The 16,977-nt window shown below is 42.8% G+C and overlaps 1 protein-coding gene across 8 annotated transcripts in view; it reads left to right on the top strand.

The window, feature by feature from the left end:
• NPRL3 (NPR3 like, GATOR1 complex subunit) overlaps nt 1-16,977 on the top strand; it is a 48,425-nt gene that overhangs the window by 17,012 nt on the left and 14,436 nt on the right. For 7 of the 8 annotated variants that reach the window (XM_009277817.2, XM_009277792.2, XM_009277825.2 and 4 more), the window contains 4 exons: nt 6,886-7,023; nt 7,762-7,918; nt 9,796-9,902; nt 11,191-11,320. In XM_009277817.2, the coding sequence (XP_009276092.1) occupies nt 6,886-7,023; nt 7,762-7,918; nt 9,796-9,902; nt 11,191-11,320 (532 nt within the window). The remainder of the gene's footprint in view (nt 1-6,885; nt 7,024-7,761; nt 7,919-9,795; nt 9,903-11,190; nt 11,321-16,977) is intronic. The other variant, XM_019471844.1, reaches the window with a different exon arrangement.

Genomic DNA, 16,977 nt, shown 5'->3' on the forward strand with positions numbered 1-16,977 from the left:
GAATTGTAAAATCGAAAAGTGTCATAATATGAATATCATATTGCTGTAGAAGTGCTCAAAACCTGCAGCTAAGAGAAAAATGCTGCATCTAGCACTCATGGCAAGTCAGATACTGCCCTGGCTTCATTTGGTTACACTGTGCATGTCTGGACAGTGAATTTGGATTAGGTGGTGAGACTTTCAGCAGAATGGAGACAGTAACATGCTGTTTCTTGACTGGATTAAAAGTTCTGGCAAAGATTTCAAAGGAGTGTGGAGTTAGTGTTGAATTTCAGCAGGAGCCAGCACCAACCTCCTCCAGAGTACTTCTGCTCTGACAGCTTGTCAGCGCTGACTCCTCATGCAGAGCAGACACCTCCGTTCAGGATATGCGCTTGGTGGAAGACCTTGACAAAGAAGCACAGAAGGTTTTGGTGGGGAGGAAGATGATGTGCCCCTTGATTAGGGTGTTTGTCAGAGCCTGGGAGAATTACTCTGGAGTTCCTTGATTGACTGTAGAGCACATTGTATGACATTAGACAGACCCTTTAGCCTCCCTAGATTGCAGTTCCCCTTGTACAAAGGGGATAATCGCAAAGCCCTGTAAGGTAAGGCACAGAGAGCCTAAATAATTTAATGATTGCAGAGCACATTAGAAAACTTCTAATAAGCTGTTCTTTGTTATGTTCAAGAGCTGTGAATTTCAGCTTGTTTGGAAGGAATGTTGTATTGTTCGACACAACTTGCACAAAACCTGTACTGAAGTTTAAAATAAGGCACTTTTTATGTAGCCTGTAATTCTGATATTAAACTTCACCTACTACTTACTTTTTTCTGTTCCTCTAGGGCTATATATTTGTGACTGGGCAAACCCTGATCTTGTTTCCAAACATTTTAGTGACACAGTGACATCTTGTGGCATTTAGCAGTGGCTGGAGGAACGTATAGCCCAAGCTCGTGGAGTGTGCTAATACCACCCTTCCATGACATAAGGAGGAATAGACTGACCATGGTGAAACACGCATTGGTGCTGCCCCCCAGATGTAAAATAAGGCAGTGTCTCCCTCGTTTAGGCATTGTGAGTGGGGGAGAAGTGGTGCAAGTTATATTTCGACACTTTTGCATGACGTTGTCATAAGCAAATGTAAGAAATAAGGTGTTAGTAAAAATATAAAATGTCTGTGCATTTGATTGGAAAGCTCTATGTGAAGAGTAGTTAACAGTGTCATTGGCTGGGTAATAAGGTGGTGTTCTGCAGTATTTTTCCATTAATGCTTCATATGAGAGAATGGGAAATGCTTATTACACCTGCAGTCAGGTGTAATAATTATTACCAAATTATTTTTTGGTAAGGTAGAAGAAATGGTCTAAAAATAGGATTTTTTTTTTTTTTCTGCAACTCCAAAATAAAGAATTCCTGTGTGGCAACAGCTCTGGAGTGAAGTCTGTGTGGTCTTCTATGAAATGAGGCTTAGTACAAGTGACATGGGGTTGCAGAAAAAGCAAATAGACAAGAATGCATAAAATAAAAGTCTTGTCTGTAAGAAGGGAACCAATCCCGCTCAGGATTGTAAAGCCCCTGCTGTAATGAATATTGTATCCAGTTTTGGGCACCACATTTCGAGAAGGATTTGGGCCACCTAGGGAGTGTGGAGAAGAGAGAATGACCTAAGAGGAAAGATCGAAAGATTTGGTCTGTTTCTTTTAGAGGAGAAAAGACTGCTGGGAATGGCAAGTCTTCAAATGCATGCAGTGACAATGTGCTGTTTTAAATTTACAGAGATTTCTGGCATAGCCTTTGGCATAGGGGAACAGCATAGTAAAGTGGAGAGAGCACTTTGAATTGCAGATGGGAACCCAGCTCTCCATTTGAGATTTGCTCAGGCCAGCATTTCCTAGTGTCTGCTGATTTCTGCAATTCCAGTTGAAAGCCTCTTGAATTATCACGGTTGCTCCAGAGGTGCTGTCTAGCCCTTGGTTTCCTGTAGGTGGTGCTGAGGTATTTCAGGCAAGACCCAACATGTCCCTTAGCAAGTTGGTTTGTACAAAACTACAAGTGTATGAATCTTTATAGTTCAAAATGTCCCTTGTGTTTTGAAATGAAATGAAGTGCCTGTATTTTATAAGGCAGGAATCAATAGCCAGGTCATCCTGACTGTAACACTATTGCTGCTACAGTAATGGAGTATTATTAAACTGACAATTTAGAGGTAATCAACATCTAGTTCCTGGGACCTTTTTTGACTCTAATGGAGAAAACCAGAATGTTTCTTTTTGATTAGTTCAGAAAATGGATTTGAGAGTCTTCGTTCATCTTGTCCCCAAACTCCAGCATTGGTGTGGAACAAAAAGCAATGGCTTTAGGACCAACAAAGTCCAGTTGCCAGTACCTCCAGTGCTGACAAATTTACCAGTGTTACAATGGCTGTCTTTTTTAAGCCAGTGTTCAATGTAGGTAATTAAGACAGCTTTCACCAAGTTTTATCTGCAACTGCAGATAATATGTTAGCTTGATACTAGCTAACTGCCTGTTTTTAGCAAACTTCTCTTAGCTTTATATTGGAATAAAAGTGAAAGTATGGGGAGGTTTTTGGGGAGGATTGGATTGTTTGTTTCTTCTTTTTAATACACAAAGAGCCTTTATACATTCTTAGCCTAGTGGGATTTGAACTGACTGGTAGATCTAGCCTATCTCAGCAGCTCAGGGAGAAGTGGAATAATTATATGAGATTTAATGAATTATTAGATGTGATTTGTGTGGCTGTACTGTAAAATATAAACCAACTACAGTTATTTGACCAAAGGACAGTCAATGTGTCCTTTACAATGAAATATGAAACCATTTCAAAGCTCTAAGTAGTCACAACCTCTAGCAAAAATAAACAAACTCCAAAGCTACAAGCTCACCTCCACCAAACTAGAAAACATATTATTAATTTCTGATGTAAATAGGATAGACATAAAATGAGGTGTGGGTATGTAAAAATTCATGACTCTCTTATAAAATATGAGGCGGGATTGTCTTTCTTTTGCCAATGGCTGCAATTCTGTGGGATACTGGCCAACTTTCAGGTTCCCATTTTGGGGCGGTGGCTCACAGTCGCTGTTCAGGGCAGAGCAGAATAGAGCAAAAGAGCAGTGATATTCCCAAAAATGTTCCCTGGCTTCCTGCAGCTCTGGAGGTGGTTTCTGTATATTCAACAGCCTTCAGCTGATCTCACTTCCCGGAATTAGTCCATGATCCTGCGAGCCAGAGTAAATATTTAACAACCACAGCATCCTCTGATAAGGAGGTCCATGGCTTAACTAGTTTCTGTGTTTCTTTCTATTTCTTCTGAACTTTGCTCCTTCTAATATCATGAGATGTCTCATAGGTCTTATGATGAAGAGACATTAAACAGCTTTTTCTTATTTACTTCTCCCTGTCTCAATTTTAGACTGATAACCCCTCTCAGTATCCTAATCCCTCACCATGTATCCCTCAGTATTGCTCATCATGTATTATCTAACCAGAGATTTTTAAAAAAAAATGTTGAAACTAAGTTTTCACAGGATAAAATGGCATGTCTTTGAGGGTTTAATAGCCAGTTAGAGTATGGGGCATGAAACTATTTTTGCCCAGTTACTCTTGAAGTCTGTGGGGAAAAAGGAAAAGTTGCAGCAAGGTCTCTGGATGTCAGTTAACTGATAAGACAGCAGATGAAATTCAGTATAGATAAATGTAAAGTAATGCATGTAAGGCCAGACAGCCCTTATATAGTACGTAACTGCTCTGAAAAGAGCTTTTGGAATTACAGCAGATAGTTCAGTGAAAAAGTCAACTCAGTGAAAAAGCTCAGGGTGCAGTAACACTGCAAAAAATCCCCATAAAATGTGAACAGTAGTTAGGAAAGGAGCAAAGAACAAAAGAGAGCCTTCTGTAAATCCCTGGTGTACCTACTGCACCTTTGAATGCCATGTGCAATTCTAGGTTTCCTATCAGGGGCTACTTAAACTGCGTCCCCGAGGTTCATGGCGTGCAATGGAGCCGATGCAGTGTTCTCACCTTCCCACAGTCCTGTGCCTTCCTGGACTGTTTGCTCCATGATTTTAGTTGGTTAAGAAGAATAAAGTAGAATTGGAGCTAGGTGACTCCCTAATGCGACTTTGAAAACTCATTTTCTTGGTATTCTCTTCTGTTGCTGGTTTTTGCCATTTTGCTTCTGCCCCGAAAAGAAGGTGGCTTCTGGGTCTGCCGGTCCCCAGCCAAGGAGCTTGGGGCCAGCTCATGGAGATTTGTGAGGCTCACAGTACGAAGCTTGCTAAATAGATGACTTCATGGGGAATCTGTAAAAATGAAGGCAAATACGGATCCGAACTTCGCTTTCTGTGACTTGACTATATTTCACGTTGCATGAATCTTTGTGTATATATTGGTGAAATTATTTAACTGTTGGCTGGCTAAGGGCAGTTGCATACATTGCTGCTGGAGGATGTAGTTTATTCTTGTCAAATTATAAGAGGCTTAAATTATTTTCGGTCCAAGGAGAGGCAGATGAAGGAGAAATCATGTACATAAAGCTATAATGAAGGCTTGAAATTGTACAGTTGAATGCAAACGTAGGAGAATGAAATTAAGATCCAGATCAGAACTGAAAATCTGGTTTTCTTGTTGTCTTTAGTTCTAGGCTGTTGTTGTATAGTGCACTGTAGCAAAATTATGCTGTGGAGAGTGTAATTATGTAATTAAAGCTTCTGCTGTGGTGCACTTGGACCAAAGAATGAAAGGAACCAACTGTATTTTTTTCTGTTTCCTGAATGTTAAACTAAGCAGGGAAAATATCCCTGCCAGTATTTCATGTTTTCATGTATCTCTGCTTCTTTTTGGTAACCTGTTTTAACAACCCCGATAGCTTTCAGGTAGTCTCTTAACTCGCTTGTCCCGTTCATTTATTGTCATGTTTTCTCTTGTGAGTATTTGGCCCGGTAGATAGTGTGGATGACTACTGCTTCAGGGTGCCCTTTACCTTGATGTATTTTGAGAGAATCCGGCTTTATCTGGATGTTGGTGTAGGTCTGGTGGGATAAGCAGTGTTACTGGAGTTGCAGCATTTAATGCAAGAAAAACGGAGGTGTTTGCTGTGCTTTGCATGTTCCTTCAGGGTTTGGAGCCTCTGATCAGATGCAAGATGGCAGCGCCAGAGAGACGGTGGATTCATCCTTTCAGTTCCTTTTTAAAAAAAGGAAAACACATAGTATCGGCTTTATTTGCAACTTGAAAAATCAGTATTTTTCGGAGGTCAGTGCAAGATTTGAGAACAAAACCGTGGCCTTTGCTTTTAAAAAGCATTGTCTGCAGTGAGGTTTCCCCTAATGAGTCTGATCATGCACAAGGCAGGACGGGATCGTGTTTGCTCTCTCACCACTCTGTTGTGGTTTGGTGAATAGTTATACCGGCAGCCAAAGATACCCAAGGTTTTTGTTTTAAAGCTGAATTTTCAGGTCTCTCTAAACCCTGTATACAACCAGATGAATTTGAAAAAGAGCCTGTTAGTTTGTGGCCAACAATTGAATGCTAGGTATAAATGTTTAAATCACCACATAAAGAGTTTCCAAGACATGTATTTGTTCCCGGCCTGTTCCTGGCATGTTTTTAAATCTGTTTTGTGTAGAGGGAAAATTTCTGGGTGTTATCGACACAAAAGTCATATTGTGAGTCTCAACACACTTGAATTTAAAATTTAGAGTGGAATTTTCAGAGTGCAAACTTTGAAATTTTATTTTAGGCCAAAAATATTTCTTTTGGAACAAAGTTTAAAATCAAAGGACATACTGAGAAATTCAGCTTTCCAGTGTAGACAAGATTAGCTGTTGCTTAAGATTGATTTGCAAGTTATATGTGTTCCTAACTCAAAGATGAAAAGATGTGGTGGGCTTTGCCTCTTCCTCCCTGCTGGGTCCCACTGCCTCTAGCAGAGCTGTTCCCGGGCCAGCGTTTCCTCCCTGCGGGCTGGGCAGCGTTGTGGAGGTTTGCAAGGTGGTGCTAGCTTAGCTCCTTATGGTATGTTACCCTTATGGTATCTCTACCCATTTTTAAGTAAATATAGTTACCTACTTAGGTATATTTCATCTGTTGTCTAGATTTACAGACTTCTGTAAACTACCTGTATGACGTTCATTGCTCTAATCTCCCAGCTTTCTGGTTGTTCTTTTTCAGTAAAAGAGGCTTATAGTTGCTTTCAGGCTGAACACCAGGTCAGACTTTATTGTCATTCCTGAGATGTCCATCATTTCCACTCCAGTCCTGTTGTCTGAAGTCAGCTTAAAGGCTTAGCTTAGTCCCTGCGGTTTCCTAGAATGAAGAAACCATTTAATGAGCACGTTTGTGATTTCATGTGACAAGCAGGAGCAGGTTAGTAGGAAACAAACAAGCTAAGCAGAACTGGAAGAGTCCGTTATTGTGGAAGGGTGCTGCTTGCCACACCCCTTGCCCAGTACAGACATCTCCTTTTCTTTTTCCTTGGAGAGGAAGATGGAAATTGGAGGTGAAAACATTGTGCCCAATTCATCTTTGCCCTTTGCAGCTCTGGTCTAGGGAATTTTCCAGTGCCCTGCAGTAGATCTTCAGGAAACTCCTTTAACTTGAGATACTGCTGCAATGTTAAGAGCAGAGGGAGCAGAAGATCAGTGGGGTGAAGTCTTTCAAATCCCCCCAAAGCCTCATAGGGGCTAATGCTCTGTAAGTACAAGTTAAGGAAGCCCTTGCAGCTAGGAATCAGCTGGTCCTCAGCCAGCCTGGGGATAGACAGGATACATTCAGTCTTTTCTTTTCCTGATGTAATTCCTGTGCAGGGGTGAGTCTGGACCACTATTTTCATTTGTTATACGTGGTAAATGCTGTATGTATTTATTTTCTTCCTATTTTAGTCTCTGCACGACAGGGGTGGTCCGTTTACATATCAACAACTGGCTGGAAGTGAGTTTCTGCCTGCCTCATAAAATCCATTATGTTGCCACAAACTTTATACCCCCTGAAGCAATTGAGAGAAGCCTGAAATCTATCAGGTAAGAGCAAGCTCTGTCCTTCAGAGTGTGGCCGGTCCTTCCTCCAGTTCCAAGTGTGGTGCCACAAATGTCTGTGCTGGAACAGCTGGGGGGTGATGTGACGCTGAGCTGTAGTGGTGGTGGGGGCATAGGCTGAGACAGGACTCCCTGAAGCTGATGCCGAGGTACCATGATGCTGCTGGATACGTGGCGATGTGAAGCCCCAGCCTTTACGGTGACATTAGGTGGTTGTATTGAGGTGATACAGTTTCCAGTCAGAGGAATTGCATGTTCATTTTAATCTGCTGACCCAGAATTAATTTTGCTTTTAGAAGAAAGAGAGCTCAGGCCCCATGATATCTTATTTCCTGCTCTCCATGTTTACAGCTTTTTACCTGCAAAAGTAACTAATTCTTGCTTTCTTCATTTTTTTTCTACTCCATTCTGTATTTCGGTAATGCAGATGAGCAGTTTTCAGACTAGTTCTCCAGGCTTAATTGTATGCCAGCATAGCACAGTCATTTTTTTCTAGTCACTGGGGCATCCACTTACCATATAACCCTCTATCCCCTTTTTATGGGGAGCGTCTTATCTTGTGGCATAAAAATAAGCTTATTCGGAACCCACTTACAGGAAAAGGATGATATTAGAAGTTCTTTTTTACCAGTAGATTGACCCCAGGTATTATGGTCTGGGAATAACTAAGCCTTCAGGAAAAGTTGCTATTTACTGTGCAAATGTATTCCTTTTTTTCTGCAGGCCTTACCATGCCTTATTACTTTTAAATGATGAGAAGTCATTGCTTAATGAGCTCCCATTGGACTGCTCTCCTGCCCTGGTGAGAGTAATTAAAACTACCTCTGCTGTGAAGAATTTGCAGCAACTGGCTCAAGATGCTGACTTGGCATTGCTGCAGGTACAGGGAACCGTCAGCAGCGGCTGAAATTCTTTTAATTCACGAGACGTTTTCTTTCTGTGTGGCAGTGGGTTTCTGTGGTACATGAGCATGTCAGTTCTCTCGCTGTGAGCAGAGTGCACAGAGAAGGCGTGAGCCTTAGAGCACGGGGAAAGGTTGGAGAGACGAAGAGCAGTGGTGCAGCAATGGTGCTTGACAGTCCTGCAGCCACATCTGAATCACAGATTGCGGTGGGGTAGCAGGGGCACCTGGGGGTCTCTAGTCCACACCACTGCTCAGAGCAAGTCCGTTAAAGCAGGCTGCTCAGGAACTTGTCCATTCAAACTCTGAATACCTCCAGGGATGGAGATCCCACAGCCTCTCTGTGCCCTGGTCCAGCATTTGACCAGCATCAGTGAAAAACTTTCTTCATATCTAATGGGAATTTCCCATCTTCCACCTTGTGTGCGTTGCCTCTCGTCCCATCCCCGTGCCTGTCCGAGAAGCATGGCTCTGTCTTCCCTGTGCCTTCCCATTAGGTAGTTAAAACCAGAACAAACAGTACTCTTGACTTACGCCACCGTGGTCTGTCTTGGTTTTGCCACGTTGATGTCTTTGTGCAAAGGGAGGCATCCAAAATGCAAGCGAAAGCTTACAGCTGCCATGCCCAAATACTGCTGCTTTCTCTGGATCTGCCAAGATCTTTTCTACTAAAGAGCTCTGAAGGCCTGTGCAAACCTACCTATCGATTTCCCTTAGTACATTAGTGCACGGATTCTGCAGAGTCCCAGGAAGAAGCTCTATAGGCTTGGGCAAAAATTGAACCAGTCTCTCCAAGCCAGCAGCTCTTTCTGAATGCCTTTCCAGTATTGACAACCAGATTTCCAATGTGAATTGCTCGAGGTGATGTGACGAGCCCTTGAAAAGGGAAGTTTGTGCCAGTGGAGGGAATGAGACTGGCAGTCATGTGAGACACGAGGCCACCAAGAGACTGCGGATGACTGCAGTCATCGTGGCCCTTTGCTTGTCGGGCCTGATGATTATATTAGATGAGACGGGAGAGGGGAGAGCCACTCCATGCTTCTAATGGTCGATTCAGACCCGGGGACGCGATCTGTGCTCTGTGTGACAGGGGAGAACAACATGGCTTCTCATCTCAGATGCTCCTGATCGTAGGTCTGCACCTTCTGTTATTTGAAGGGAAAGGTCCGGTTTTGTAATAAAATTTCCAGGTCTGCTTACAGTGGTCTGTGGTGTTACGTGGCGTTATATAGCTATGGGATGAACTCTGGAAATTCCCTACTGCTTCTGTAGTTTTGTTCTCCACAAAAAAGCAAAGTTAAATGCATCTAATGATACAGGCTGGATTTTATGTCTCATAGATGCTATTTATGTGGCTCTTCCACAGCCATTAACAACCACCGACTTGTTTAACACATTAAAATAATTTGTGTAACTCATTACTGAAATATCTCAGTGCATTAAAAAGGCAGTGTTGGTTTCCTTTATGCTTGTGACATAGTAGAGGCTAATTCTTTTATTTTTCATGTATAACACTTAATGCATTTTGTGCATAAACAAAAATAGGTTTTTGGGGCATGAAAAGTAGCTGAACTTCTATTGATACAATTTGAAGAAATTCTGTTAAGGCAGGAAATACTAAGTTGCTTAGAAATGTGAAGCGAACCTCTGGAAATTCATAACCTTCTCAAATGCATTTTGATGTGCCACATGTTATATTAAGCTCTGAATTTATTCTGAAGGCAGGGTGAAAGGATGGAACATTCTTCTTTCACTTCAGCTCAAACATGACTTTTCTGTCATTGTATGGAACTCTTGCTGAGAGTTTGAGTTTTGCTTTTTTGCTCCCCTAATTTTTCGCTGTTTTCTCAATGCAGGTTTTCCAGCTTGCTGCACATCTCGTTTACTGGGGAAAGGCAATTATTATTTATCCGCTGTGTGAAAACAATGTCTACATGCTTTCTCCAAACGCCAGTGTCTGTCTGTAAGTAGATGGAAAATGAGGGACTGTAGCAAGAAATTGGTGAGAAGTGCAGATGTGCTTTCCTTCCCTGTCTTACTGGATACAGGGTAGGATCTTTCTTCACGTATGAATTTGTTGAGGCTGTACAGAACACAAACCATTACATGTGCCTGAACTTGCAAAGCTATATAGGAGTTTGTGTGCGATAGGGAGGAGCATCATAGTAGATCAATACGCTTCTGCAGTGATGTGGGCCTTGGAAGCAATATTTACCCTGTGAAGCTACTTTTAGTATTTTTAGTATGCTTGCTCACTGAATGTCCATATCGGAAAGGCTGTATGAACCTGAAGCAATACGGGAAACATTTACAAAACAAAATACTTTATGATTAAGTTAAATAAATGAGTGTTTTGTAGGACTATTTGTGTAGCTGGTACACAGCATCACCTGAAATGAATAAAAAGTAGCAAATCAGGGTAGTGTTGCTATCACTATTGTATTGTTTCATGTGATGGCGTTTTATTCTGATATGCCTTCTCGCAGACAGAAGGCAGTGCGGCCATTTTGAGAGCAGGCAGCGGCAATGCAAGGAAGATGTGGAGGCAGTGGTGGGTATTTTTGCTCTGCTGAAGATTGGCAACCCTTTCTGTGTTGGATTTTGAGACGTTTTTAGAGTCTGTGTTGGAACTCCGTTATAGGAAAATAGTTTTAAATCAAAACTTCTGTGATGGAAGTATAAAAATAGGGCTGGAAGGGACCTTGAGGTCATTCAGGAACAACTGTGCCTGTGTCATATATGGCTGTGCTGTTCTTGAAGACCTTTGTAGATGGAAATCCTAAGACAGACAGTTTTCCTAATATTTAACTTGACTCTCCCTTACTTCTGATCAGTCATATTGCTTGTCCTGTCAGCATAGGCAGGGAGAACAGTCACATCTGCAGCTGCATTTTGCATATTCAAAGATTGTGTGTATATCCTGCCCATCCCTGTCTTCTCTTGACTGGCCAATCCCTGTTCCTTTGATCAGAGAGTGCGCAGGTGTAGAGTTATCATTTTTATTTTTCTCCTCTGGATTCCCTCCACACCTTGAATAATGTACGGGAGCTGAATGTAACGCCAAGATGAAAGTGCATATGCTTCTTGCTTACTTTTGCAGGATGCAACGTGCCATAAACTATCCTTACTGTTTTTCTAGATCACAGAGAATGTTCCATTTGGGAATTGGCACTTCTGTAATGCTTAAATGGATAAATGTTACACTGACCAGCAATATAAAACTGATTTCTGCCTTCATCTCTTTTCTGTAGTTATTCTCCATTAGCAGATGCGTTTTCTTGTCAGTTCCGGGGCCACAACCTGCCGTCGATGCTTTCCAAGTTCTCCCTCCCAGTGTCGCTCTCGGAGTTCAAGAATCCGCTCGCGCCGCCTGTTCAGGAGGTGAGATGGGGAGTGTACAAGAGCTCCTCGTTCTCCTGCTAATGAGAACAAGGAATGGTGTTGCTTTTGGAGTACCTAGTCAGGAACCTGCTATTGCAGGTTTAGAAGTTGCCAATTATGGTGTTTCCAACCATATGATTTGTTGTTTCACATCCACACACCAAAAAGCTGTGGGGATGTTCAAGACGAAGCTCTGTGGATGCTCTGTGCTAGCAAAGCACAATCCTAAAAGAAAAATCAGAATGTTTCTTTTCCTTGAGCGATATAGTAGGGAAAACTGAAACTCCATTTGGTCTGCTGAAAACTGTCATAAATTAGTAGGGCTGAATGCAAGTCTGTGGATTCCTCATAATCACATTTAATTTTATTATATTCCATCTGCTTTAAGTTCACAATCTGGTTATAAAAGCAAACTGTCTATTCACTTAGCTTTTGATATGAAACTGGAATTGTTTAAAGGCTGTTACAGGAAGTAGACTCAGCGTGAGGTCAACAGGAGTCCATGTGTTACAGTATCAGCATTTTAATGTTCAGATTTGGTATAATAATATACGGATTTTGTATTTGTGTGCCGTTGTTTTGCTTACACATAGATCATGGCTTGCGGCATTTCTGGGAACTGGTGAAATGCAAGAAAGAGCTCAATAATGTGAGGTGTCCTGGCTGACGCTTATATTCCCAGATGAAGAAGCTTGGACCTCTGAACACAGCTCATTGCGGCAAAGGGAGCATAGGCAGATTTCTTTAGCTGATTTCTTGTAGTTTTGTTTGCTAGCCTTCATACTTTGATGACTTGCTGGCTATATATGAATTTAGCCACTGTTCAAGTATCTGGAAGATTAACATCAGTTGCGCACACAGGCACAACTGTGAGAGAAGAATTTGTTGTAATTACAGGTTGGCAGAGATTATGATCAGAGATAAAGATCACTAATGATGTAGCGTCCAATCCCAATAGTATGTACTGGTCAGCTGTCATCTTGGGAGGCAGGAGAAGAGCCGTGACTACTGTTTTGTCAGTACTTTGTTGTAGTTACAGACAAATCCGTGTCCTGAAAATTGAAGCTGGATTAATAGCATTAATTTTATTCTAGCAGCAGTAGCTTCAGGAGGCATTCTTATTCTCAGTACTCCTTTTAAAATTAATTACTTGCCTTAATACTTCTCCTTTGATACTTCTGGTTGTTCTCAGACATCCTACTTTTCTTTAAAATACACAAATAAAGTCTGCCACTTACTGCTGCAGTTATGCCTTGATACAACAGTGAGCGATCAATGTTTGCCAGAGCTGTTGGAGTGCTAAAATGGCTCTTCTGGAGTGTGCATCTCCTCTCTGATGCTCACCTGCCCGTGGTGGGGCCCTAAAGGGGTCAACAGCATGGCTTGTTTTCATCATCCTTTCAGCGTGTGTGGAAGAATGAAGGATGATGCTGTGAAAAGCTACGGAAGTGCCTTCTGCAGTCTCAAAAGGGGAGGTGAGAACTGTGGTTGCAGAAGACTTGGGGCCACATTGGCAAGACATGTGCGTGAAGATGAAGCGAACCACTCTGGTGGGCTGTTGTGAGTCATGGCGAGCTGCTTTTTGATAAAGCTAAGCGTGACAGTTCTTGGTGGAGTTTAGACTAGAGAGAGTTTTTAGATGTTTTCATATCAGTACATTAATGTAGGAAAAGCATTTTCTTCTACTTTGATTTACCTATGTAGAACTCTTTGTATTGTTTTGTTAGGAACTAGCCTTTTAAGAGAGATGAATCCAATCCCTATCCTGAGGTGGTCAGGCTCCAACTGTAATTAACAGAGATCCAGTCGATAGAGCAATTAATCTGATGAAATGTGGGTGGGTTTTTGTTCTGCTGTGCAGCGATAAAAGATGCTGTACTCTGAACTGTAAATATTGTCAAATTGTATCTGCTTTGCCTTTGAAAAAAATTAACAAAGTTTGGACCTTTCACTGTAATTTTGTTCTTTGTGTACATAGGAGGAGGGGATGCTGTTTTTTTTTAACTTTGAAGATTTTCACTAGTAGTCTGTTATCTTGTGCTTTTCATCATGGTGACTGTACTGTCTCTGTATTTCTGAAGGTCATCTGTGCTGGAAGGTCAGTACTGTGGGAAGGGCTGTATTTTCTGCAGAAGCTGTTACAGTCTCATGGCATCCATCCCATTTGATTCTTGTCTTAAGCATGGGATTGGCTCCTGCCTTTTGGCATGTGCTTCTGGATGGGCAGAGAATACGGAAGGCATTAATAAAGTCCACGATACAAAATAGGAAAGCTGTTAAAGAGCCCTTCCTCCTCTTTTTATACAGTCGTACTGCTTGATTTGAAAGAGGACAAGGTTATTTTTGTTTGCTTACTGTTATATGGGTGGAGTTGCTCCATTCCTTTGGGTAGATGAAAAAAATGTGACACTGGCATTTTTATACTTGGGGTGCTGTGGTAGTTTTTGGCTGGTAGGAGATACAAACAACCTGCAATACCCTGAGCAAGGACAAGGACAAGACTGCCTTGAAAGATGGAGTGCACGTCTACATTCTGCTTTTGGTCTCTGTCAAGTAGGTAGGAGATGTCCAGTGAGTGGTGTCTGCCAGGACTGCTGGTGCTCTCAGCGTACCCTATGCTAGAGGCAGGAATTTTTCTTGAGCCCGTCTTCTTGATCTCGTTTCTTGCCTGCGATGACAAGCAGTATATTGCAGTTGAACTCTCTGGTTGCTGTATATCTATCAGTGGTCTTGTGCTTATAATTTGCAAAGTTTTTGGTATTCGTGTAGTGATCTCTATGCTAGCTTCCCTTTTTCTGTGTTTAACCTGCCTTGCTTGGATAGTGATGTTGCAGCAGCGTGAGGATGCGCCTACGCCTACAGTTCAACTGATCTAACGATATCTCGGTGCTGCTGAGAGAAGGAGGCCCTGTTTTTCCTTTCCACTCTCAGGTGTGTGCACACATGCCTTCCTCCTTTCCCTCTTCCCTTTATGCTAGAGCGCTGGCTCCTGTCCAGCTTGAGTCTATTCACTTAACTTGTTTCAGCCACACTAGTCTTCTGCCAGGTTAGCAGGTGGAATTCGCTCAGGGGGAGATCCAGCAAGCTCCAGGGCTGGTGCAGAACGAGGGAGGCACTTCTGCAGCTGGGGATGTGAGTGAGGAAAGCAGAAGCTACTTTCCCCTTTTCACAGTGATGAGTTGTCTGCTAGTTCTACCGTGCTGTGTAGTGTCACCCAGACTTGCAGCAATCCAATGCAGCCTGGGACTGTCCTGAACAGCAACCAGTTTAGCTCATGCTGCTGGTGCTGGATCTCACCAGGGTGTGGCCGTGGGGTGAGGAGATCCTGTGAGCTGATACAATAGGGAAACTCATCTTCCCTTTCAGTGTTTTTACTGGGGAAAAAGCAGTTTGCATCTCCTCTACCCTGACCCCAAAGAAGCTGTCCTTCCTTCTGCTGCCCGTGACTGTTGGTTCCTGTCCCTGTGCTCTCCTCTCGCGTGTGTGGCATAGCCTTGATGTGACTGCAGAGCACACCAGAGTGGAGCTCTGGTGGTGTTCAGTGTGGTGCACAGCCCTTCATAACCTCCAAGCACAGAAACACTTGGTGATCTAAAACCTTTAGCTCAACACACGTTCATTGACACTGTGTGTACTAGGCACATGCTGGAGAACTGCAGTTGCTGCATGGGAATGCTTTAACGTGCTTTTCAGTGCAAGGCTTTCTTTGTACAATATCAAAGTTTCTTCACCCAGCTACTCTGCGCTAAGTTTCTTTGCAAACCACGAGAAAGGAATAATGCTTGTGGCTTCCCCTCCTCCATGCATTATGGCCTCAGCTAGTTCATCTGTTTCAGAAGGTCTAACATCTCTCTACCCTGCCTTGAGGAACAAACATGGACTAGCAGGGGGGATCTTTCCACCCGTAAGGTAGAAGGAGTGTACCTGGGTGAATTAGACATCCCATTTCCTCCCTGCATCCTCTTCACTACAGTAGTTCTTTATCGTAATGAACATTGTTGTTATTATTGTAGTTATCTAATTCTCCCTTGACGGGGCTAGGGTAACTGTGGAAAAAACCAGATGGGAAAGTATGACAGCTGCCACTGAACAAAATATGTTTAATTTTTCACTTTTGTTTTAATAAGTCTGGCCATCCTGTTGGGAGTAAGGCACTGGTAGATGAGGCCTCTGCTTTATGCATCCGGAAAACGTGCGGTGCTTTGTGTAACAGCTCGGTGGAAAATGAGCGCATATGTCAGGGGATGGGAGCGGGAGAAGAGCTGCATGCAAATACTGAATAGGCAGTTGTGTCTTCTGAGAGACACGCTGCAAATGAGACCGTTCTGCTGGGCAGCTGGAAGGCATTAAGAGTCACGGGAGCTTTTGTTGGTAGAGATATGGAAGTAGCATTAAGGTGCATTTATATTCAGTTGGACTAGGTATAAAATCAGGGTTTTTCAGTGTCGCAAGTTAAATACAGCTTTGTAGGCCCAAATGGAGGGAATGGTTAAGCTCTCTTAGCAAAGTGAGAATTCAGAGCTGTTACATAATGATTAAAATGGCAATATTAGACAATAAATGTTTTGTCCTACATTAATAGGGGTCTTCAGAGTCTGTTTTCTGCAAAATAGGGAGAAGTTTCAATAGCTGATCTGTTTTTCATAAAACAGCGTGGTTTGAATGATAAAGAAAGGTAATATATTTCAGCAACCATCCATTTACCTCAGCGACTTTGAAGATGCTATCCTACTGAGCCAAGACAGCACTTGTTCTCAAGTCAGTCCTTGAAGAGTGCGTGTGTCAAATAACTAGTTAATCCAGACTGGAGAAAGGGGGCTCGTGTACTTCGGTGGGCAAAACAAGCTGTGTTTTAACTAAGAGTGTATCCTCATGTAGTGAGAAACAAGCTAGGATTCAGTGCTTCTGGGTCGCTGTTTTCCCTTCCCTTTCCCGAACCTGTTGCTGGTTCCAGTTATCTTGGCATTTTCCTTAGCTTTTTAGGCCTGGGAATGAAACAGCCTTAAAGAATCCTTGCAGGAAATGCGTTTTATTTAACACGTTACTCAAGAGTTTTACAAATGCTCCCTTTGATTCCCAGAGGGAAGAGAATAATGAATGCTGGATCTTGTCCCTCCAAGACTTGGGGCTGAGCTTTCCTCTGACTGTCCCAAACTGCCCAGATGGGCTGACGTATAGTGCCCATGTTTTCAGAAGCTAATACGTCTTCTCTGCTTTTGTCAATAAGCACAAAGCAATGTATTGTTACCAACGCCTTCCGTGCTGCCTTGCATGACAACATGCTCTAACTTCGCCCAGGGCCTGCTGCGCTGCGAGATGGGGAGAAAAAGGGGGTGGCCACGGGCTGATCCGTGCCAGCGGGAGCGGTCCAGATACTGCGGCAGACAGGACCCCCTTTCAGAGCAGACTGGAAAGAGGCAGCATGGAGAGATGGGAAGGATGAAAGGAATATGAATGAAATTTAGAGCTGATTGTTAGTTAAATTAAGCAACAAAAAATGTTTCCTTTTATATTTCCATCACAGTCCTGGTGTTTCAGCCAAAAAAAGCTGGCTATGGTTTGCAGATGACACCAAGCTGGGCGGGAGTGTTGATCTGCTCGAGGGTAGGAAGGCTCTGCAGAGGGACCTGGACAGGCTGGATCGATGGGCCCAGGCC

This window comes from Aptenodytes forsteri, unplaced genomic scaffold, assembly GCF_000699145.1.
Source record: "Aptenodytes forsteri isolate BGI_AS27 unplaced genomic scaffold, ASM69914v1 Scaffold26, whole genome shotgun sequence".
In the NCBI taxonomy this organism is placed as follows: domain Eukaryota; kingdom Metazoa; phylum Chordata; class Aves; order Sphenisciformes; family Spheniscidae; genus Aptenodytes; species Aptenodytes forsteri.